At 44.1% G+C, this 24323-nt stretch overlaps 1 protein-coding gene across 1 annotated transcript; it reads right to left on the reverse strand.

Annotated features, from left to right (window-relative positions):
* Window positions 1–3915: 3915 nt before the first annotated feature.
* Window positions 3916–22781, reverse strand: LOC144889066 (transcription factor Dp-1-like; the record flags this gene model as incomplete). Its single annotated transcript, XM_078768883.1, is given in 5 exon segments — window positions 3916–4034; window positions 4360–4469; window positions 15528–15591; window positions 19291–19317; window positions 22642–22781. Coding segments are annotated over 4 exon segments (305 nt in total), but the record flags the coding sequence as incomplete, so codon positions are not given.
* Between the last annotated feature and the right edge of the window lie 1542 nt (window positions 22782–24323).

The raw sequence follows: 24323 nt of genomic DNA on the forward strand, positions 1-24323 counted from the left end.
GAATAAAATATTGAAAACGGCATGATTGTTATGTTTTTATGTGACCATAATATCACTTCTCCATAAAATATAGCAATATCATGGGTATATTACACTGTTTTGACGACAACAAACTTGTAATGTGCGAGGTTGTAAAAAAACGGGGGGGGGTGCTTAACTTAATTCTTTGTGTATATATATATATATATAGATAGATATATATATATATATATATAGATAGATATATATATATATATAGATAGATATATATAATATATATATATATATATATATATATATATATATATATATAATATATATATAATATATATATATATAATATATATAATATATATATATATATATATATATATATATATATAATATATATAATATATATATATATATATATAATATATATAATATATATATATATATATATATATATAATATATATAATATATATACTATATATATATATATATATATATATATATATATATATATATATATATAAAATATATATATATATATATATATATATATATATATATATATATATATATATATATATATATATATATATATATATATATATATATATATAAAAATATATATTATATACACACACACAATTGTGTGTGCTCCTTCCATGTCCTTCTAAACTAAAGGGTTCCTGCTGTCATAGCATTGGAACCGCTGCATTCAGCTTCCATTCCGACATCTTCAAATCAGGAAATGTGGCTTTTAAATCATGTATCCATATAATTTAACGATAATTTTTTTGTTTTTGTGTTTTGAGTAAATTGATTATTAGGTTTCCTACAATACCGTTCTTGGGAGTGCATCAGGAGTCGGTACTAAGTCCACTACTATTTGTAGCTGTGATGGAGGTGCTGGCTCGGAATGTAAAGGAGGGTTTACCATGGGAGTTGTATGCAGATGATCTGGTGTTGATTGCAGAAAGTATGGATGGACTAAAGGAGAAGATGAACAAGTGGAAGGAATGTATGGAGACAAAAGGTCTGAAGGTGAATATCGGAAAAACGAAGGTGATGGCAAGTGGTAAAGCATGTGGTGACGTGGAAAGAACTGGGAAGTGGCCGTGTGCTGTGTGCAGGAAGGGTGTCGGAGTGAATTCCATTCAATGTACAATGTGCGCCGAGTGGGTTCATCAAAAATGTAGTGGTTTGAGAGGGTCATTAACCAGTGTGGCAGCTACATTCAAGTGTAAGGTGTGCACAGAGGGAGCTGCAGATGGAGGAAATGTTGAGTTAGATCTTGGAGACGGCATGAAGCTGGAAGTTGTGAAAACATTTTGTTACCTAGGAGACATGCTGAATGGAGAAGGTGGATCAGACTCGGCAACGGTTGCTAGAGTGAGATGTGCATGGAAGAAGTTTTGGAACTGAGTGACGTGCTGACGAGGAGGGGAGTGTCGTTGAAGCTGAAGGAAAGGTGTGTGCTGCATGTGTGAGAAGTGTTATGATTTATGGGAGCGAGACATGGGTAATGAACGTAGAGCAGCAACGAAGGCTGGAAAGGGTGGAAATGCGGTTTGGTGGATGTGTGGAGTATCATCGAGAGAGAGGAAGGCAAATGATGAATTGCGAAAGATGATGGGAATAGAGCCTGCGATTGATGCTGTGAAGAGAAACAGTTTGAGATGGTTTGGTCATGTGTTGAGGAAGGATGAAAGTGACTGGTTGAGAAGAGTGATGGACATGAATGTAGAAGGAAGTAGAGGACGGGGAAGACTGAGAAAGACTTGGCTAAAGATGGTCGAAGAAGAAATGCGGGTAAGGGGGTTAACAAGGGGAGATGCAGAAAATAGGGCAAAATGGAGAAGATTGTCATGGGGACCGCAAGGCTAACCCCCACTCTTGCAGGGAAAATGGCCTTAAAATGCCTGTTGTTTGTTGTTGTCTACAATACCGTTCTTATTCTACAACAGCAGAAACCCTTGAGAATGAAGCCTGCCATATGGACAAATGCTTCTCCTTTGAGTAATAGATCACTGCGTAAAGTATATATAGAGTTGAGATAGTTGTTCTAAAAGGTGGTTTATGTAAAAGGGTTACAAGTTATAATGTTGAAGTAAGTCTTTAACCTGTACAGAAGATCGTCGGGGTACACGATTTCCGGATGGAGAATCGCCTGGCAAATAAGAGGGTGAGTAGAGGGAGGAACTTTTGTGAAGGTACTTCTCCGATGATACAAATGCGAAATCGGAGTAAGGGAGAGAAATTTAGACAGCCCAGATTTGCTTTGCAATGTACCATGCCGTGACTGAGTGGGATGTTATGTTTCGGGTTATTTTTCTTGCTGTCTTCGGTAAAAGCAAATTTGGATTACATTTGCATATCGTTTTGGATTGATCAAATGAAGGACCTCCAAGTTTCATGACAGGTGAAAACTTGTGGAAATTACTTCCAAAGGCTAACTTTGCATAGGATAGGTTAGTTATTTCCTGTCGTAAATGTATTAGTATAAACATGAGGTAATTTAATTGTGATATAGATAATAGATATATGCATCGCTTTATGTAGAGAAATAGAAAAATGTTTTTACCTACCCACAATGATTGCATCTAAGTCAGCCATCCCTAAATCACTCCTTTTTAATGTTCTTTCCTTTGAAATCTGTTTTTTATGCGACCTGGAAGAAAAAGAGGCATGAGGTTGGGTGGGAAATGTCGATGCGCCACACCGTCCTTCAGGAGCGTTTGAGCGACAAGTTGGGAGGGGGGGGTAGGGTAGAGGGGAGGGAGGAAATTGCTCATTGATCAGTCAAATTGGTCCACTGGCCAATAGCAGCCAAGAAGAGATGGCTACGTGCGTCATGGCCGAGGGTGGGGGCGAACTCATATAAAAGTGGGTGCAACCAGCTTGGGGGAGGGCCAATCCTCTAACCTCGCCTGGGGGAGCCAAGTTGGAGTACTGCAGGATCTTTCCCCTTAAACAACACCTCTCTCAGCTACGTCCCACCCTGCTAGCCACGCCCCACCAATTTTTTGGGCTGGATCGGACTGCAGAAAAGCCATGAGCTCTGTGCCTGCTCGTGCCTCCTTCAGGTCCTGCAGTGTCCTGCTGGGCATCGCGCAGGGGTATTTTCTGCCCGACTGTGACTTGTCTATCTCTCGTGGAATGACTAGGTGTGTTAAGGATTACATAATTAAGGATCTGTCATTCGTTTGTTGTTTCGTGTGCACATTTACAGTAATGAATAAGGGGCATTCATTGTTCATTATGGACTGTTATTGCTTCACTTGTATCCCTACCCCATGTTCTTCATTCCAATATAAACTCCACTTGGTCTCTCGGTGGTTCTGATCACGGTTACAATGGTGCATGTCTGTTCAAGGACAAATTGGCTCCGGGTGTTCATCGTCCACAACACGGCTGTGCCGTGCGCCTTGAGACTCCGCTCGGTCATAATTAGAGATCAGGTGCACAGCACCGAATAATCATGGCAGATTTACTAAGATTGCTTGTCCCACCCTGCACGTTATCATGGCGAATACACATGATCCAGCACAAGCCAACAAAATCAGCCAGGCACTTTGATGCAACTCACCAGGATTCATTCAAGGCAACTGGGCCGACCCGACGGCTACAACACTATCATGTCTCAAAAGAAAAATTAGGTGTCCAGTGTGTTGAGCAATGCATTTTATTTGTTTTAAACCAGTTTTACACAACAACTGCTTCGTACCACCAGAGGATGAGCATAGTCTCATGAAAGTTTGCTGATTTGCACCATAACCTCAAATTACTTATCGCAAGGCCCAAACAAAACAGGAGATCTTTTTATTTCAGCTGCACCATGTGGCTGCCTTTGTATAGCAAAACCAAAAGGTAGTTTAGGAAGTACAAGACACAGCAAGATATCACATAATATTATTGAATATCATAGGCAAAAATTTGAGGTACTCACCCAGACCATGACGGGGACATATCTTGGATCTGATTGGCTGCGCTCAACGTTTGAGGAGTTTGGGGGCTTCCAAGAACCAGTGTGCCAGGATTCCCCCCTCGTTGTGGTGTACCCAGGATCTAAGCACATGCAATTTCACTCATATTGCACACAATATGTAGATCTCAATAAGAATCAAAGTAACGTCCACAGAAAATGAAACCACTTGTAAAAACGTACATGCCACAAACAAGGGATCAAATTAAAGCACTTAGTAATATACAGAACTAAAATTTTCTCCGCTGCAATAAATGCAGAAAAATGAAATAATATAATCAGTTATACAAAATAAATTAGCGAGCAACAAACAAGGTACTGTATTAGCCATGATAACAAAAGCCAAACACGTTTTCCTCAGTGGAAACAGTGCAAGATGTCCTACCGATTAGTGTATCCCTGACCCACCACTTGCGTGTGCATGTTCACATTGGATGGTGCCATGGTCTTGGGTAGGATGTGCTTTGTCGGGGAGCCAAGCTGGGTTACAGGCACAGCTACAAGAGACATAGCTGGTGCTGTTGGAACACACGTGCAAAGCTGGAATGTGGTCACTCTGGTGGTGCTGACCAAAACTGTTGAGTCCTAGATACATATAAAATAAATAAAGCAAAAATAAATCCGTGTGTGCATATCGAGTTATAGCTGCGTAATTTTGTGGTGCACCAATGCAACTGTTTTGGGTTGTTTTTTTTGTTGTTTTTTTAGAAATAGGACTCGTAAGTACATGTGTAGCAAGAACCAGAAGTTAGGATGAACCAGGTAATAACAACTTTGCGTATGGAGAGTGTTCAGCACATGTATTCATTCATTTCTTAAATTGGTCTCCCACCAATCACAACGTTCAACCGACATTATAGCTCTGTCTCCTTCTTCCCAATGCTCCCACCACCCACAGCCCCCCAATAATTATGGCATGTTGTTCCGATCCAATGCACCATACTATGTTACAGAGCATCGGTTCAGCCAAATCAGTTTCTAGGCCAGGGTCATGCTGGGTGGTTTGCCATCCAACTCACAGCAGTAGTCAGTGAAGAATTGGCTATTTGTTCATGGTGCTGGCAATAGCTCGCCTACTCTTCGCCAAGGACACCCTGGGATCTTTACCTGGGATCCAAGACATATTTTTATTTTATCGACAGCACTCAAACAGCCTATAGGTGGCTGCAGTGGCATGTTGAACACATGCTAATCAGTTCTCCCAGGCTGAAAGATCAGCTTGAAGGATGACTATTAATACACAAAGGTGCAGAAGCTGCTCTGCCAACCAAACACCAAACCCATAAAATAAAATCCACAATACAAAAATGAATGAATGATCGTTTTAAGGCCATTTTCCCCGCTAAAGCGGGGGTTAGCCTTGAGGGCCCCATGACAATCATGGTTCCCTGTTTGAGGCAATGTTTTTTTATGGCAGGGATGCCCTTCCTGACCTGATGCCAACCCTTGATCACGCTCTTACGATGCGCAGGGATACGGTGTACCTATTCTAAACCGGGGTACACACCGGGATCATTCATCCCAGCAAGCTGGTACTCAATTTGCCGACCTCGGAAGGATGACAGGCTGAGTCAACCCCCCTGGCGTTAATTCAGCGGTCGACCGGGATTCTAACCCAGGATCCTAGGATCCCAAGCCGGCACCCTAACCGCTAAGCCAACACCAGGCTAAAAAGATGGCTAAAAAAAGCAGGCTAAAAATCCACAATACGTTCGTTTTTATTCTGAATTACACAAAACATCAGGAATATATGCTACATTTTGCATGACAAGTGTACAGAATATCAGACCCGTAACTTGTAAGACTTTATTTTTGCACTCAGCCATTCACATGCTCCAACGTCCACCCCTGCACTGAATATAGATTTGAACACGGCGGTCGAGTTGTTTATTACGCGCTGACATTTGGCAAGCGGGATGGGCCTAACTTTCTCTGTTATTACTTGTGGCAACTCAAATATGCTTCTCGGGTTATCCTTGTACACACCGTCTGAGATATCTCCAAATATAAAAATCTAGTGGGCTCAGATCAGGAGAATGAGGAGACCACTCGACACTGAAGTGTCAGCCAATCCCTCTCACCGAAGTGGCTTGTCACACACTCATGAGACTCATTTGCGGTGCGAGGGTTTGCCCCACCCTGCTGAAACTATTGTTCTTCTCTTCAAAACCTTCTCCTGTGACCAAGAGTACCCCAGAACCCATTTGCACATTAAGGTAGTGCTCAGAGTTGATGGCCATTGCATTACAGTCCTAATCTTCAAACCAGAACGGGCCAGTGATGCTATGCTTTCTCAATGCACACCAGCCCGTGCACTCGAATGAATGCAAGGTCTCTGGCTAACCTCACTGGGTGGTACTGTGTCCCAGTTGACATTGTTGCTCGAGCTGACTTGGCCATTAAGCAAAAGGAGAGCCATTTCCGTTGTCTGGCTGATAGTATGAACTTGTGCGCAGGAGTGTGGCAAATATGGCAAAATTAATTCTCAAAGCCCGGACCCGTGACCACATCACCCCCGTCCTTTATAAGCTTCACTGGCTCCCCATCCCCCAGAGAATCCAGTACAAAATCCTCCTCTTAACCTACAAAGCCCTCTATAACCTGGCCCCATCCTACCTGACTGACCTCCTCTCCAGACACACTCCCACCCGCAACCTCCGCTCTGCTGGCGCCAACCTCCTGTCCCCCACCCCCCCCCCCCCCCCCCATCCAGACCAAATTCAGATCCTGGGGGGACAGGGCCTTCTCCATCACTGCTCCCACCCTCTGGAACTCACTACCTCACACCATCAGAGACTCCTCCTCACTCACCACATTCAAAACATCACTCAAGACCCACCTGTTCAACACTGCATTCAACATTTAACCCACAGCATTTAACCCCTGACTATCTCTTCTCCTTCTCCTTCTCCTTCCTTTTGCTTTGATTATTTACCTATTTATTGTTGTCTTTTTGCACTTGTTTTTTGTACTCTGTCAAAGCGTCTTTGGGCTTCTTGAAAAGCGCTGCATAAAATAAATGTATTATTATTATTATTATTATTATTAAAGATAAACATTAATAAACATACATTAGGCAAATGACACATGTACCTTTGGCTTAATTTATATTTAGCAATAATTAAACATTGAAAATAATCTTCCTTGGCAGTAGAAGAATGGAATTTAACAGTACAATTTTATTATATTAGAAACACACCTAGGCAAGGGGGTGGCAGGTTAAGTTATCGTGGTAACAAAAAATTTATTTAACATGACCTCTGACCGCTTGATGCCATAATCCAATCAGTTCATTTTTGCATCATATCGTCACCTTCGTGCCATTCTTGCTCAAGTCGAATTTTATCGAAAATGACATTTTGTTATCCAGTGATTGGTTATTGTGTCTAGTTACTGTCAATTCATAATATAATGTCTATACACGTTTTTTCGGCGAAAAAAGTGTTTGTTCAACTCCGTGCCATTTCCGCTCATCGTATATCACCGAAATAATGACTCCTCCCATTAAATTCAACGAACCCCAACCCATCTCTATATTCCCAAGTTGAAAAAAGTGGGGACGGACAGACGGACATCGAGACCGGCATTATTAGTGACCTATCTCCAGAAGGAGATGACCTAAAAAAACTCGTATATAAATGAAAACAAAGTCAATGTATCATAAAAATTAATTTCTTGATTATTCGTTCCAAAGGGTCGTCAGCATTTAGGTAGAACCGTGAGCAATATTGTCTCTAGCACTTCTCCGTGCCATAATTGCCCAAGCCAAAATTGCTCACGGTGATTTGCTCAAGCCAAAATTGCTCACGGCGATTTATAATCTCTGTTATTTATAAATTTAGCTTAGTTACATGTTTCTCTACAATTGCATGCAATGATAATCTAGGTTTTCTTCAATGAACATAATTTAAATTCAGTACTGATCCAGATGGATGAAAAAAAAGCAAAAAACGTTTTTTGTGATTATGTCGTAAACGCTTTTTTCGACTCGAGCAAGAATGGCATGAATGTGACGATATGTACTTATACCAAGTTTGTTAAAATTCCCATTACTGGTTCACAAGTTGGCCAGGTAACATTTTGTATTTAACATGACGTTTGACCTCTTCACCCCAAAATCGAATCAGTTCATTTTTGCATCATCTATCTATAATTCCAGCAATCTCTGTGTGTCTGTGTGTCTGTGTGTCTGTGTGTCTGTGTGTTTGTCTGTGACCGCTGTTTCTCGACAACCACGGGTCCGATATACTTGAAACTTGCCAGGTATATTGCTGGGGACCCGAGGATGTGCCTTTTCAAGGTTTTAAATTAATCGGAGAAGTACTTACCGAGCTATGTCCAAAAAACGCTTCAACCAATCAGAGAGCAGCGAGCTATCACGTGTGCCGAACGTGGCGATCAGACTCTGCCTCGGACGGCACATTTGACAGCGTATTCATTTATTTCACGTTGGAAAACTATGTTGCCGTTAAACTATGTTTTAAAACGATTTCAAACTGCGATTAAATTAAAACGATTCATCGTAACTGCGATTTGCGAACTTCCGGCAGCCAATCACAGAACGCTTTGTTGCGTAGGCGTGGCCGATGTGAGACGAGCGGAGCTGAGCGCGTTACGAGCTGACCGCCATTACGGTACGTAATTCGATTTCTTATGCGCATTATTTCTCCCAATTCAGTCAGAGCGAAGGGTGGAAGCGAAGAGCGTTGTTTTTTTTGTTTACGGGCGTACGGGCGGGGTAGAGCGTACGGGTAGCGTTTTTTTTTTTTTTTGGCAAGGAACGGGCACCCACGTACGGGCAATGCCCTAGTAATATATAATTATACCAAGTTTGGTGAAAAACCCATGACTGGTTTCAAGTCAGCTCGATAACAGAATTTTTACCTAATGGAACGTCTGGTATTTGACCTTTGAACTATTGAACTCAAAATCAATCAGTTCATATTTACATTATTACACATACCTATACAAAGTTTGACCTGGATCCCTTAAGCTGTTCTCAAGTTATAAACCTATTACAGACTGACCTTTGACTAATCGCCCTCTTATTAGGTTTGTGTTAGCCTCTGGGACAGGTACATGTGAGACATTCAGTGACACTGCTGGTACCGCTGTGTACAAGTCAGGAAGTGTCAGAAATTCCAAGGTGAGAGTGAAAAGTGAAGCGCACTGTCTGATGATGCCTGGTTTGTGGTGTGAAACGGACTGAGTGATACGAATAGCTGTGCCATGGAAGGAGTCGTTGGCGGTTGTTGAGGATGGATTGTGATCGATGTTGTCAAATACCCCAATTGTGCAAAGTTGCTTTTGAAGTACACGTACTTGAGGGCACACCAGTCTGTCTATATAAACTTGCTGGCCTATGGAGTTAGCCAATGCAGCCTCTAGCTTAAGAACACTGCTGTAGGAAATGCTTGTATCAAGTTCTGCCAAACAAATGACAAGTGATTGGCTAATTGCCTCCGCAACCAAAGGTGGATGGACGTTATGTTTTCACCCCTGTCTGTCTTTGTCTGTCTGTCTGTCTGTCTGTGAACAAGACATCTCAAAAAGTTGTAGATGGATTCGGACGAAATTTTGGAGAGGTAGTGTATGTGACAAGGATGAAATGATTAGATTTTGGTGAGGATCCAGTTTCGGATCCGACGACTAGAATTTTTAAAGTGATTCTTAACCATTGGGAGATAGGGCCAAAAACGACATATAGCATGATATCTCAAAAAGTTATGGATGGATTTGGACGAAACTTGGTGGACAGGTAGGGTGTGTGAAAAGACCAAATCGATCAGATTTTGGTGAAAATCTGAATATGGATGAGGATACGATAATTATTTAATTTTATAAGTGATTCTTCACCATTGAGAGATCGGGCGAAAAGCAATAAACAACACAATATTTAAAAAAGTTATGGAAGCAATAAATAACACAATATTTTAAAAAGTTATGGACGAGTTATGACTAAACTTGGGAGATGAGTTGGTTAGGTGACAAAAAAGCCGATTAGATTTTGGTCCGAATCCAGATCGGGCCCATCAGTACCTGACAGAGGGATGCTCTCTACTGAGTGCCGTTCTAGTTGTTTGTGTGTGCACTTCGAGTCCAATAGAGTTGGCAAGGTCCATAGTATGTCTTGTGAATTTGGCAATGCCATCTGACCCCTTACTCATCTTTTGCTCTTGCTTCTTGCAATTGAAAAGCAACAGCTGACTTATGGTCAAGGATGCTTGTGATTGCTGCCATTGGCTGTCCAGGTTTGGCACATGAAGAATCATGGAAGTTGTCGTTGTCAAACTAGGAGGAAGTTGGTGCTGGCATTGCTGAGTGTACTTTCCAGAAAAGGATCTGTAAACCCCCCCTGAAAGAATTTCATTATGGCAAATGCAAACAGCTTTAGCATATAAAAATAGGACCGCAGGTCCTGAAGCTCACCTGGATCAAGAGCAACAGTCACTCAAGCCCCATACAGACCCCCTGTAACAAGCTTTGGTACATCTTGGGCAATGAAGCTTGTGGTCAAGATTCATCAAAATCATGTATGTAGTTTTGGAGAAGAGAGCAAATAACTATTTTGGGGGGGGGGGGGGGGGAGGGAGGAGTCAAAAACACCCTTTAAGGGTGTTCCCTTTAATGAGCGCAGATTTTGATGTGGTCAATACACCTTCGTTAGGCATCAAATATGAAGCTTGTGGTCAAGTTTCATTAAAAGTGTGTAGTCTTGTAGAAGCGAACACGTCCCTATTTGTGGGGAGGGGGGCGGGACAACCTCCCCCCCCCCCCCCCCCCCTCTAGACCTACTTAATGAGCGCAGATTTTTATGCGGTCAATGCATCTTTGTTAGGCATCAGAATATGAAGCTTGTGGGTAAATTTAATCTAGATCGTGTGATTGGTTCAAGAGATAAAGACTGAAATGTTCTCACTCACTCAGACCGACTGACTGACTGACTGACTGACTGACTGACTGACTGACTTTGCTCGATCGCATAAGCTCACCGGACTAACGTCCAGGTGAGCTAAAAACGCTTAGTCTTCATAGTTCCTGAATATATTTCTATCCACTATCAATTATTTTATCCCATCTGGAAATGTTAATGTCGTAGGTTTGCCTGGATGCTTTCTTTAATATCAATCTCTCAGTCTTTTGACATACATTTCATGGAGATTAACTAACTGAAAACTGTATGTACCATCCTCAATATCATTTTCAATGTGCGATATCAACTTTACATAATATACTCTTGCTTTTGCCATGTCACACTCCATATTATCAGCTGACTCTCTGTTGCGCGAACGTGGGTCCTATACTTGTTTCTGTAACAAGTTAGAGTGTTAGACAATCAAAATGGTACTTCACTTCAACTAAATAAACTCTTAGATCATCTCTGAACTTCGGTGGTACGAGTATGATCCAGTGTTTTCCTTTTCTGGATCTTTTATTTTGCTCTTCTGAGTTTTTCTTGGCTGAATGTCATGTGGCATGTCTTGTGCCACCTTGCGTTATTTTGAAGAAGCAGCTGTGGTGAAGATTCAATGTCAAAATTGAAGTTGTAGAGTTGAAGCACCCACTTTTTTCGATTTGCAAGTGTCTTGGAAATTCTTGTATACAGAAAGAGTATCTTGGCTTCTGCCTTTTGCAGGAGTCCTAACTGGTTTCCCCCATCATCTTTTTGGCATAAAGCCCATATATTCCAATCCATTACCTGAAAAAACACAAGTTGCAAAGTCGTTAGCCTTTATATTTATGAAAATAACTTCACAAGCAGCTTATTCGAAAATCTTACTATAATTCACCAAATGTCTGTCCGTCTGTTCCCAAGTACCGCAAAAACGACTGAACCGATCGCAACGAAATTTTGGGTGGGTAATCCTGGGACCCCTGGAGTAAAATAGGCTATATTGTTTTTCCAATTTTTTCCCCAATTTCCAATTTTTCCAAACACGATGGAATAATATTTACCGATATGAACAGTGATGTGGCTTTTATTGAAATTCTACAAATACTGTTTAGATTTTGACGATTTGCGTGTGATGTGATTTAACTGATTTTTATATAAATCGTTTAAAATAAAAAAGCCTTCAATTTCTGAAATTTTGCATTTTCATTTGGGCCTCCCAATTGAAGCCCCGCCCATAGGGCGGGTACCGCTGCTAGTATTATTTAATTGGGGTTTGTACAAGTGGACTTCCTTCAGTGATCCGAGTGTAAGTTGCTGGCCAAAAATACCAAACATTCAGCGTTTATACCTTGGATGTATATGTCTGGCACTATTTTTAACACATTTATTTTGATTCATCAAACATGGGTATACAGAATAATGAAAAGTATATGTTGTATTAAATATTTTGTCAATAGTATTGGAAAGTACTCAAAAACTGTACCATTTGATGCCACACATCAAGTTCTGGCAGCCATTTTAATAATGTTGTATAATTCGGAAAATAATGTTGATATTTCTTGGATCCGTTGAAAAAGTATTTGTAAATATGTTCTAGTACAAACGCTGAAAGTATGATGTTTTTGTTCAGTGTGTAACACCGATGTTATTAAGGAAGCCCACTACAAGATTTTGGCATTATCAAATCATTTTTACGGTCAGAAATGGTTGAGTGCAGGAGGGACCCTCACGGAACCCAGGCGTCTGGGACCGCAGAACCCCTGGCCTATAATGCGAGACCAGCATTATTTCATTTAAACCTGCAACTGAAAATACTAAATACATCACTGGTTATATGTGGTATACCATTACAGAGAAGAGTTATGTACAAAATTATAAAAACTAAATCACCAGCCAGCACACCTCCACAAAGAAACAAGAGTTTGTGAAAACAGCACAAGTTATGTGACGTCATTAAAAATGATGCACCCAAATATCGATCAAAAGGGCCTTCTCCACGAACACATCTTATTATAATAGAGCAAACGTATATGGTTATGTCGTTATGTTTATATCTTATTATAATAGAGCAAACGTAAATGGTTATGTCGTTATGTCGCAATGTTTATATGTGACGAAAACATCTTCTTCTTCTTCTTCAGATAAAATTACCACCCTCTTAATTAGCCCTCTTAATGGCGTTAAGACTGCTGAGACCCCTTAGACTTTTGACGACCCTTAAATTCCCCCAAGACCCCTGAAGACCCAAAATACCCTGAAGAGGCCCGAAGACCCGAAAGAGGCCCGAAGACCCGTAAGAGGCCCGAAGACCCCGAAGATGCCCGAAGACCCCGAAGAGGCCCGAAGACCCCGAAGAGGCCCGAAGACCCCGAAGAGGCCCGAAGAGGCCCGAAGAGGCCCGAAAATCCCGAAGAGGCCCGAAGAGGCCCGAAGACCCCGAAGAGGCCCGAAGACCCAGAAACACCCCGAAGACCCAGAAACACCCCGAAGACCCAGAAACACCCCGAAGACCCAAAAACACCCCGAAGACCCAGAAACACCCCGAAGACCCAGAAACACCCCGAAGACCCAAAAACACCCCAAAGACCCAAAAACACCCCGAAGACCCAAAAACACCCCGAAGACCCAAAAACACCCCGAAGACCCAAAAACACCCCGAAGACCCGAAGACCCAAAAACACCCCGAAGACCCAAAAACACCCCGAAAACCCAAAAACACCCCGAAGACCCAAAAACACCCCGAAGACCCAAAAACACCCCGAAGACCCAAAAACACCCCGAAGACCCAAAAACACCCCGAAGACCCAAAAACACCCCGAAGACCCAAAAACACCCCGAAGACCCAAAAAAAAACCGAAGACCCAAAAACACCCCGAAGACCCAAAAACACCCCGAAGACCCAAAAACACCCCGAAGACCCAAAAACACCCCGAAGACCCAAAAAAAACCCGAAGACCCAAAAAAAACCCGAAGACCCAAAAACACCCCGAAGACCCAAAAAAACCCCGAAGACCCAAAAACACCCCGAAGACCCAAAAACACCCCGAAGACCCAAAAACACCCCGAAGACCCCAAAAAAACCCGAAGACCCAAAAACACCCCGAAGACCCAAAAACACCCCGAAGACCCAAAAACACCCCGAAGACCCAAAAACACCCCGAAGACCCAAAAAAACCCCGAAGACCCAAAAAAAAACCGAAGACCCAAAAAAAAACCGAAGACCCAAAAACACCCCGAAGACCCAAAAAAAACCCGAAGACCCAAAACACCCCGGAGACCCAAAACACCCCGGAGACCCAAAACACCCCGGAGACCCAAAACACCCCGGAGACCCAAAACACCCCGGAGACCCAAAACACCCCGAAGACGCAAAACACCCCGAAGACGCAAAACACCCCGAAGACGCAAAACACCCCGAAGACGCAAAACACCCCGGAGACGCAAAACACCCCGGAGACGCAAAACACCCCGGAGACGCAAAACACCCCGGAGACGCAAAACACCCCGGAGACGCAAAACACCCCGGAGACCCAAAACACCCCGAAGACCCAAAACACCCCGAAGACCCAAAACACCCCGAAGACCCAAAACACCCCGAAGACCCAAAACACCCCGAAGACCCAAAACACCCCGAAGACCCAAAACACCCCGAAGACCCAAAACACCCCGAAGACCCAAAACACCCCGAAGACGCAAAACACCCCGAAGACGCAAAACACCCCGAATACGCAAAACACCCCGAATACGCAAAACACCCCGAAGACGCAAAACACCCCAAAGACGCAAAACACCCCGAAGACGCAAAACACCCCAAAGACGCAAAACACCCCGAAGACGCAAAACACCCCAAAGACGCAAAACACCCCAAAGACGCAAAACACCCCGAAGACGCAAAACACCCCGAAGACGCAAAACACCCCGAAGACGCAAAACACCCCGAAGACGCAAAACACCCCGAAGACGCAAAACACCCCGAAGACGCAAAACACCCCGAAGACGCAAAACACCCCGAAGACCCAAAACACCCCGAAGACCCAAAACACCCCGAAGACCCAAAACACCCCGAAGACCCAAAACACCCCGAAGACCCAAGACCCAAAAGACACTGAAGACCCAAAAGACACTGAAGACCCAAAAGACACTGAAGACCCAAAAGACACTGAAGACCCAAAAGACACGGAAGACCCAAAAGACACGGAAGACCCAAAAGACACGGAAGACCCAAAAGACACGGAAGACCCAAAAGACACGGAAGACCCAAAAGACACGGAAGACCCAAAAGACACGGAAGACCCAAAAGACACGGAAGACCCAAAAGACACGGAAGACCCAAAAGACACGGAAGACCCAAAAGACATGGAAGACCCAAAAGACACCGAAGACCCAAAAGACCCTGAAGACCCAAAACACCTCAAAGACCCAAAATACCCTTAAAGGCCCAGAGGATCCAAAAGACCCAGAGGATCCAAAAGACCCAGAGGATCCAAAAGACCCTGAAGACCCAAATGGCCCTGAAGACCCAAAACACCATGAAGACCCAAAAGACACCAAAATGGTCAAAGATGCCTACCCCTCTGAAACGATGTGTGGCCGAGTCACGCTAGTTATCACAATAAAGGTCATATTTAATAGCAAAGGATTTCTCAAAAATATATTTCAAAATCAATGAAAAAGCACTTACACTTGGATGGACTGAAGTTCTCAATCAAACCTTTAAATTCACCATTCTTGTCAAACAAACTCACCTGGAAGGAAGAAAGGTCCACAATGCATTATTTCGATTCTGAATTTTTTAATACAGTACACGTTTCACCCCGTCCTGTTATTTCGTGTTTTAATAGCGACCCTGGTTGCTTACATATATGCAGGGAGGATGGTTTCTGACATTACCGAAACAGAATCATGGCACAAGAATACAATCCATGGATTTTGTTTTTAAATGGGCCAGGGGCCAAGGCTCGTAATCGAGCTGACACACAGGGCTCAGATTTGCACTTGTGGCAGCACACCTCTGGAACACCAAAGCAAGGCATCGAGTCTTCAGCACTCGCTGTTCATGCTACTTCCCCCAGAAAGTATACCAATGGGCACCTGATGCTCATTAAAACACATTTCTAGACTGAGCATTGTTTTACCAACAGGGACAAACTATCAGTTGGGGCATGGCTGAAACACCACCACCAAAAATTTTTCCTGAAAGGTCAGTTGTAGTTTCATACACTTAAGGATTTCTGGAATGGATTCATGAAAACAGTTCAAAGCTGCTTCATTAAAATGGCATGCACTTGCAAAAATTACATCAGGTAATTTTGATACCTTTCATCATGCGGTGAAATGTGCATGGAAAGAACTGGGAAGTGGCCGTGTGCTGTGTGTAGGAAGGGTGTTGGAGTGAACTCCATTCAATGTACAATGTGCGCCGAGTGGGTTCATCAAAAATGTAGTGGTCTGAGAGGGTCATTAACCAGTGTGGCAGCTACATTCAAATGTAAGGTGTGCACAGAGGGAGCTGCAGATGGAGGAAATGTTGAGTTGGATCTTGGCGATGGTGTGAAGCTGGAATGTGTGAAAACATTTTGTTACCTTGGAGACATGCTGAATGGAGAAGGTGGATCAGACTCGGCAACGGTTGCTAGAGTGAGATGTGCATGGAAGAAGTTTCGGGAACTGAGTGGCGTGCTGATGAGGAGGGGAGTGTCGTTGAAGCTGAAGGGAAAGGTGTATGCTGCATGTGTGAGAAGTGTTATGATTTATGGGAGCGAGACATGGGTAATGAATGTAGAGCAGCAACGAAGGTTGGAAAGGGTGGAAATGCGAATGGTTCGACGGATGTGCAGAGTATCGTTGAGAAAGAGGAATACAAATGATGAATTGCGAAACATGATGGGAATAGAGCCTGTGAAGAGGAACAGGTTGAGATGGTTTGGTCACGTGTTGAGGAAGGATGAAAGTGACTGGTTGAGAAGAGTGATGGAAATGAATGTAGAAGGAAGTAGAGGACGGGGAAGACCCAGAAAGACTTGGCTAAAGCTGGTGGAAGAAGAAATGCAGGCAAGGGGGTTAACAAGGAGAGATGCAGAAAATAGGGCAAGATGGAGAAGACTGTCATGGGGACCGCAAGGCTAACCCCCGCTCTGGTAGGGAAAATGGCCTTTAAAATGCATGTTGTTGTTGTTGTCATCATGCGGTGAAATACTAAGCTAAGTGTTGGCTTAGCGATTATGGCACAGGCTTGGGATCCTGAGTTTGAATCCCCGTCGATCGCTGAATTAACGCCAGGGGGGGTTGACTCAGCCTGTCATCCTTCCGAGGTCGGCAAATTGAGTACCAGCTTGCTGGGATGAATGATCCCGGTGTGTGTCCCGATTTAGAATAGGTTCACCGTATCCCTGCGCATCATTAGAGGTGACTAAAGGTTGGCATCAGGAAGGTCATCCGACGATAAAATAATTGCCTCAAACAGGGAAATATGATTGTCATGGGGCCCGCAAGGCTAACCCCCACTCAAGCGGGGAAAAATGGCCTTAAAACGATCATTCATTCATTCATTCATTCATGCGGTGAAATAGAGATACATGATGGTTAAAGGGAGATAAAACCAATTCCAGATGATCAGATGCAGTGTTATGGTAGTGAGCTTTTGGGTGACCCGGTGTTCTAGCTCTAGCGATCGCCAATTTGAATGCACATTGAACATGTTAACCTGGTGTTGGCTTAACGGTTAAGGCATCTGGCTTGAGATCTTAGGGTTCTGAATATCTTAGGGTTCGTCCCCCTCTCCCCCGCCCGCCCACCCCCAACCACAACCATGATTCTTTCTACCCCCATTAACCCCTCCCCAACCCTACCTTTAACGAAGTTTCCAGGTTCTCATTTCAGTGCTTGCAGCTGGATCCATCTTCTTCACCCCTTGGATCATCCTCCAGCTCTCATTCTTCCCCAAATCCCTTATTTGTCAAAGTCTCACTTAATTTTGTCCATAAGCCATGCTCCCATCTCTTTCTACTGTTCTGTTCTGACTCGTTCTGTGCTCTAGTTCCTCCACAAGCCTCAACTCTCTAACCAAACAGAAAAGTCTACATATCTGGTCATTCACAGCAGCTGATTCGGCAAACATATCTTATCTATAAATTTACAATAAACTTGTACTATGCATCACAAATTAAAGGGCAGCAAGATATTTTGTTGCTGAACAGTGTTTAATCAAACACAACTTGAAATTAACTAAGGAACATTGAAAATGTTCATGACTCCACTTCTCTGCCGCTCCATTCCTCATCCCTCAGATCGGCAGTCTGCAGCCTCCTCACTCTCTGCAGACCTGGACAAAATCACAGACTGGGCAAACAAGTGGAACATGTCTTTCAATCCTGACAAATCTCACACTCTTACGATGTCTCTCCGAAAAGACCGACTGGACAACCCTCCCATCTACTTTCTGAATAATCCTCTCCAAGACGTTCTGTCACTCAAGCTCTTGGGTCTCACTATCTGCCATGATCTTTCCTGGGAAAACCACATTTCCAAGCTGGCCTCCAAAGCCAGTCGCCGACGGCATCCTCTGTCGTGCGAAGTCCTTCCTTGGCACACCTGAGCTCCTCACCACATACAAGGCTTTCATCCACAGCTCAATGGAATACTGCTCTCCCCTCTGGGCCGGTGCTCCTGCCTCACACCCAGCTCGTCTTCACGCTGTTGAAACCAAAGCGTTCAGAATCATTGGAATCTCCCGCAATGACGCTATCTCCGAGGGCCTTTCACTTACTCACCGCAGGCAGGTTGGTGGTCTTTCCGTCTTCTACCGACTCCTCTCCGGCCTTGCTCCCCCAGCTCTCACTGGGCTCTGTCCCCCAAATATTCCTGCAGGTCACACAAGATCTGCCTGCAACCCTCTTATGGTTAAACTGCCAAAATCAAGACTCTCTGCTCACCTTCACTCCTTCATTCCTCTTTTCTCCCGCCTCTGGAACAAACTCCCTCACTCTCTTCAATCCCACTCCTCCCTCCAGGTCTTTAAAACGGCTGTTCACCACCATCTCTTATCTTCCCCAATCCAAAACCTTGATCTTTTCTACCCCTGCTAATTTCACCCCAAATCCACTTTTTTGTGGTGACTTTTGTCTTCTTTCCTGGAAGTCCTTGGTGTCCTTGCGTTTTATACCTATCCTGCCTCCCCCCAGGCCCTCTGCCTCCCACACATCTCCCGATGTCCCTGCCCTCAAATGTTGTGTTTGTGTGCTTCCTCCCCTTCTCTCCCCATCTTGTCGACCGCTCCCATTTTTATATCCTTTGTTTACTTGTTTGTTTGATTTGTTTGTTTGATAAATGTTAGCTCTTTCACGAGCCTCGACTCTGTATACCAAAAAAAAACAAAAAAAACCAGCAATACAAGTTATTGGAGAAACCCACAAAGGAATGCAAAACTCATATCACAAGATACTCACCTCCTTAGCCATGATGAGAACACAGCACTGGGTGGTTCAACCAACCAGGCCACGAGCATGGAAAGGGTAGAACAAAAGGGGAGTAGGAAGAAATAAATAAAAATCAGCTAAAGAACATAAACAGTCGTTTTACCTTTAAGGTTGTCCAAATGTATAATAAAAAAGCAGAAACAGAATAGGTTTTGCCTTCATTCCAAACACTCAATTAATGGAGGATGAAATATATATATCTAAAAAAAATAACTGACCTACAATCAAAATCATGATCGCAGACAGATCTTTGGGCAAGGAAAAGTTTAAAAATTTGGAGCCACCACACTTCTGGTGAAAAACAAAACGACGACGACGACGAACAAAGAATAAAAGTCATTAATAACACTGCATTCCTGGACTGCAGAGTAGAGTGACACGATTTTTTATGCCGACGACGACTTGAACAATGTCCCTAAAAGACAAACAAAAAGGTTAATCGCTTCATCCACTCCTCAAAATTTGCACGAAAAGAAAACCCATCCACGAGCGAGCAGTAAAAACACCATTCACCGAGGAATCGGTGTTGGGGGGGAAAAAAGCGAGGCTGGAATGTTATGGAATCTCAGCACACCAGCACTGCAACCACATATCCTGGCAGAGTTTGACTTGCCCCAAAAGCAGAGTAACCAATTGAAAAGTCACAAGTTAAATATCCACAAAAACAGTCAACTTTTTGTGTATGTCAACAATTTTTGAGGTTATTTCCCTGCCAACTACTCTTTTTCTCTCTCTCTTTTTTTTTTCTCTGTCTCTGTCAACAGTAGTGAAGTGCGTTCATTCATAGGCCTACAAGTCAACAATGGCAGAATGCAAGATGTCTACAGCTCCAGTTCAACTCGGAGACTTCTGTCCATGCAATAGCGATGTTTACAAATAAACACAGCTTTGCACAACGAGGGCACATAAGACAACAAAAAGGGAGTCAAAAGGGAGTCAAATATTCATCATTTGCACGAAAGGTTATAGTTGTACTAACTAGACTGTATAGTACAACTATGACCAAACAATTGCCAGACTCGAGATCTGGTCAGGATTTGAACCCAGACTAGAGATCAGGTCAGGAATTTAACCCAGACTAGAGATCCGGTCAGGATTTGAACCCAGACTAGAGATTTGGTTAGGAATTGAACCCAGACAAGAGATCCGGTCAGGAATTGAACCCAGACTGGAGATTTGGTTAGGAATTGAACCCAGATGAGAGATCCGGTCAGGAATTGAACCCAGACTAGAGATTTGGTTAGGAATTGAACCCAGATGAGAGATCCGGTCAGGAATTGAACCCAGACTAGAGATCAGGTCAGGAATTTAACCCAGACTAGAGATCCGGTCAGGAATTTAACCCAGACTAGAGATCCGGTCAGGAATTGAAGCCAGACTAGAGATTTGGTTAGGAATTGAACCCAGACAAGAGATCGGGTCAGGAATTGAACCCAGACTAGAGATTTGGTTAGGAATTGAACCCAGACAAGAGATCCGGTCAGGAATTTAACCCAGACTAGAGATTTGGTTAGGAATTGAACCCAGACAAGAGATCCAGTCAGGAATTGAACCCAGACTAGAGATTTGGTTAGGAATTGAACCCAGATGAGAGATCCGGTCAGGAATTGAACCCAGATGAGAGATCCGGTCAGGAATTGAACCCAGACTAGAGATCCGGTCGGGAATTGAACCCAGATGAGAGATCCGGTCAGGAATTGAACCCAGACTGGAGATTTGGTCAGGAATTGAACCCAGACTAGAGATTTGGTCAGGAATTGAACCCGGACTGGAGATTTGGTCAGGAATTGAACCCAGACTAGAGATTTGGTCAGGAATTGAACCCAGACTAGAGATCCGGTCGGGAATTGAACCCAGATGAGAGATCCGGTCAGGAATTGAACCCAGACTGGAGATTTGGTCAGGAATTGAACCCAGACTGGAGATTTGGTCAGGAATTGAACCCAGACTGGAGATTTGGTCAGGAATTGAACCCAGACTAGAGATTTGGTCAGGAATTGAACCCAGACTAGAGATCTCAGAGGCAAATGTACTGGACCTCCGCACCATCAAGCTGGTCCCATATTCACTCAGATCCTCGCAACTTTGGGCACAAGAGGAAGGAAAAGACACGCAAGTTGTCCGACAACACGGGCTAGACTCTAGTTTGTGGAATAGATTCAAAATGAGTGGCAGGTCAGCCAAAAGGTCCAGATGGCTAGACTGTATAGTACTGCAGCTGCTATTCAACATTACCCCTAATTATGCTCTACAGCAGACAACGGCCTCTAATCATTTAAAACAGCCACTCATCCTTAAGCACACTACCAATGGCAGTACAACCAGGTGTGCATTTAATGAGAGCTTAACCACCATCTGGCACACGAATCTGCTGCTACCTTTCCCCCCCCAAATTCCCTTCTCTCCACGAAGCACGAGTCGACAGCCATTTCCTACTCTCTGGAGTCACCATGCCACTCCCTACTCAAGACATAACTCCCTCATTCAGGTAGTTACAAACTAAATAAGTAAGCACAAGGAACTACCGTTTCGTCTCCACATCCGTGTTATTGTACCGTTTCCAGTCTGGAATCAAACCAGATCAACAGCTGGCCATCTAGTGGGGGCTTGCTATATATAAAGACGAACATGACCTGCCCCCATCACCAGTAACCCAGGCACTGGAGAAAGCCCCAAACGCTGCTTCCAAAATATGCGCCGACGTGACGTGTCCCTTACACAACCTGAGAACTCACGATTAAAGAGTACGTCGTACACGTCACAAGGCAGATTCCATACGTTAAGCATCCCAAAAGTGTCCCCATGGAAAGCTAAAGGCTCGCTCTGTAATGAGATCGGCAAATTTGCACCTCGACAAAGATGGCTGTACAGGCCTAAACACTAAAGGGCCACGAAGTAGCTCTGAATTCGATGGCCGGACAGGACGTGCCGCAGGGGGTTTATCATTATTAAAACGAGCGATTGAGGTCCGTTTGGTGGGAAATGTATGCACCCTGAGACCCCTCGGGCCTCGGTCGGAACACCTCGCATCCACTGCCGCATGTTCTTCCACCATTAGCCATCGCGATGGGGGCGACGCGAAGCAGAACACCGAGACGACGACACTACCAAGGTGAGAACACCGCGAGCCGTGCCCCCCGAGCACCTCGTCCTCGGACCACTCGGACGTGCGTAAAGCACGAATTGAACACGCGGCCAAAAGTTTAGCGAACAAGCAGTCAGCAACCTAGGCCGCAAATGGCGCCGAGGCTGCTTTATTTTCACTGTTAAAACTTAAAGGTCGAATCGAAAATTCCGAAAGGCGACGAAACTCGCACGTACCGAGTCGATCCAAGTAATAAATGCGGTATCGTGAGGAGAAAAAGGCACGTTAAAAAGCAGGACACTCGGAGGGGACGCGGGCAAGACGACGACCCAAAGGCAAAGCGGGCGCGCTTTTCACGCCGACCCGCGCTTAGAAGGCGCCGTGCCTTTCCCTCCCGCTATTGGCTGTATGCTTTTGACGTCACTGCGGTGGCCGTCCCTGATTCGCCAGTGCGGTGATCGACGCAGCCCGCCTATTTGAATATTCATGAGCGCAAAGAGAGGCCGGGAAAATGGGAGGGATTAGGTGAAATGACGAGTTGTCATTGGCTGTCGCTTCTGCGCGCGGAATAGGAGCCGTGGCGGGAAAGACGGGAGGAGACGAAGCCAGAAGGCGGGGATGAGGAGATGCAAGTAAAGATTTCCACACAAAAGTTGTGCCAGAAGACAATAAAAACCGCAACACGAAGCAAGACGTTGTTCGTGGCACAATCAATAAGTCGTGATCGTCACAATCCGAGCTCCCAACATGACTGACAGGTATACCCGTCGTCACGCAGCCACAATACTGTAATCTGGGCCAAACAACCAAGTGCACCTGAAATACTTCACGCACCAAACGTATTGTTCATTTACTGATTAATATCGAGCGTACCCGGCGTGAGGCAATGTGTATCAGAGGCGAAACAACCAGGGGTTGGCAACTGCACAGGCTTTGCTGGGCCAAATGGCTTCCTGCGTTGAAACTCCTTCTGAGAGGACTTATTAAAGATAGGGGCAATACCACTGGCACTCACCTGGTAGAATAAACAGTATACTGCACTGACTAAGGATACTTTAAACCAATTTCAATGGTTGCTCGAAGACAGGGCAGCATGGAGAATTATACTAACATAATCATAAGACTTGTTTTTTTTGGTTTTTTTTGTAAACAAGATCGAGGCTCCTGTAAGAGCTAACATTAATGACAAAAAAAACAAACGGACGCATAAGACATAATAAAGAGAGCAGGAGACAAGATAGGGAGAGAGGGGGAAGCACATAAGTACAACATTTGAGAGCAGGGACATTGGGAGATCTGTGGGAGGGAGAGGGCTTGGGGGGAGGAGGCATGGGAAGGGACGGTGGGAGAAGTATAAAACACATGGACACTGCAAGCACTTCCAGGAAAGAAGTTGGAATTTCAAAAAAGTGGATCTGGGGTGAATTTAGTGGGGGTAGAAAAGATCAAGGTTTTGGATGGGGGAAGATAAGAGATGGTGCTGAACAGCTGTTTTGAAGACCTGGAGGGAGGAGTGGGGTTGAAGAGAGTGACGGAGTTTGTTCCAGAGGCGGGAGAAAAGAGGAATGAAAGAGTGAAGGTGAGCAGAGTCTTGATTTTGGCAGTTTTGATTTTGGCAGACTTTAAACAAACCAAAAAAAATACCTATTTTGCGGGGCAACCCCCTTCCCCCCTCCCCCCTCCCCCCCCCCCATATACCCCCACAGACCCCAATTTTTCCAATGCCTTGAACAAACATTGGTACATCACGGATGATGAAGGTTGTGGGGATGTTTCATCAAAACTGTGTGTAGGTTCTGAGAAAAAAGCAAATACTTATTTTGGGGGGCATAGACCACCTGAGACCCCGATTTTTTTAAATGCCAGGAACAAACTTTGGTATAACACGGGTAATTAAGGTTGTGGTGAAGTTTCATCA

The sequence above is a fragment of the Myxine glutinosa genome, unplaced genomic scaffold (genome assembly GCF_964187855.1).
Source record: "Myxine glutinosa unplaced genomic scaffold, kmMyxGlut1.1 SCAFFOLD_662, whole genome shotgun sequence".
In the NCBI taxonomy this organism is placed as follows: domain Eukaryota; kingdom Metazoa; phylum Chordata; class Myxini; order Myxiniformes; family Myxinidae; genus Myxine; species Myxine glutinosa.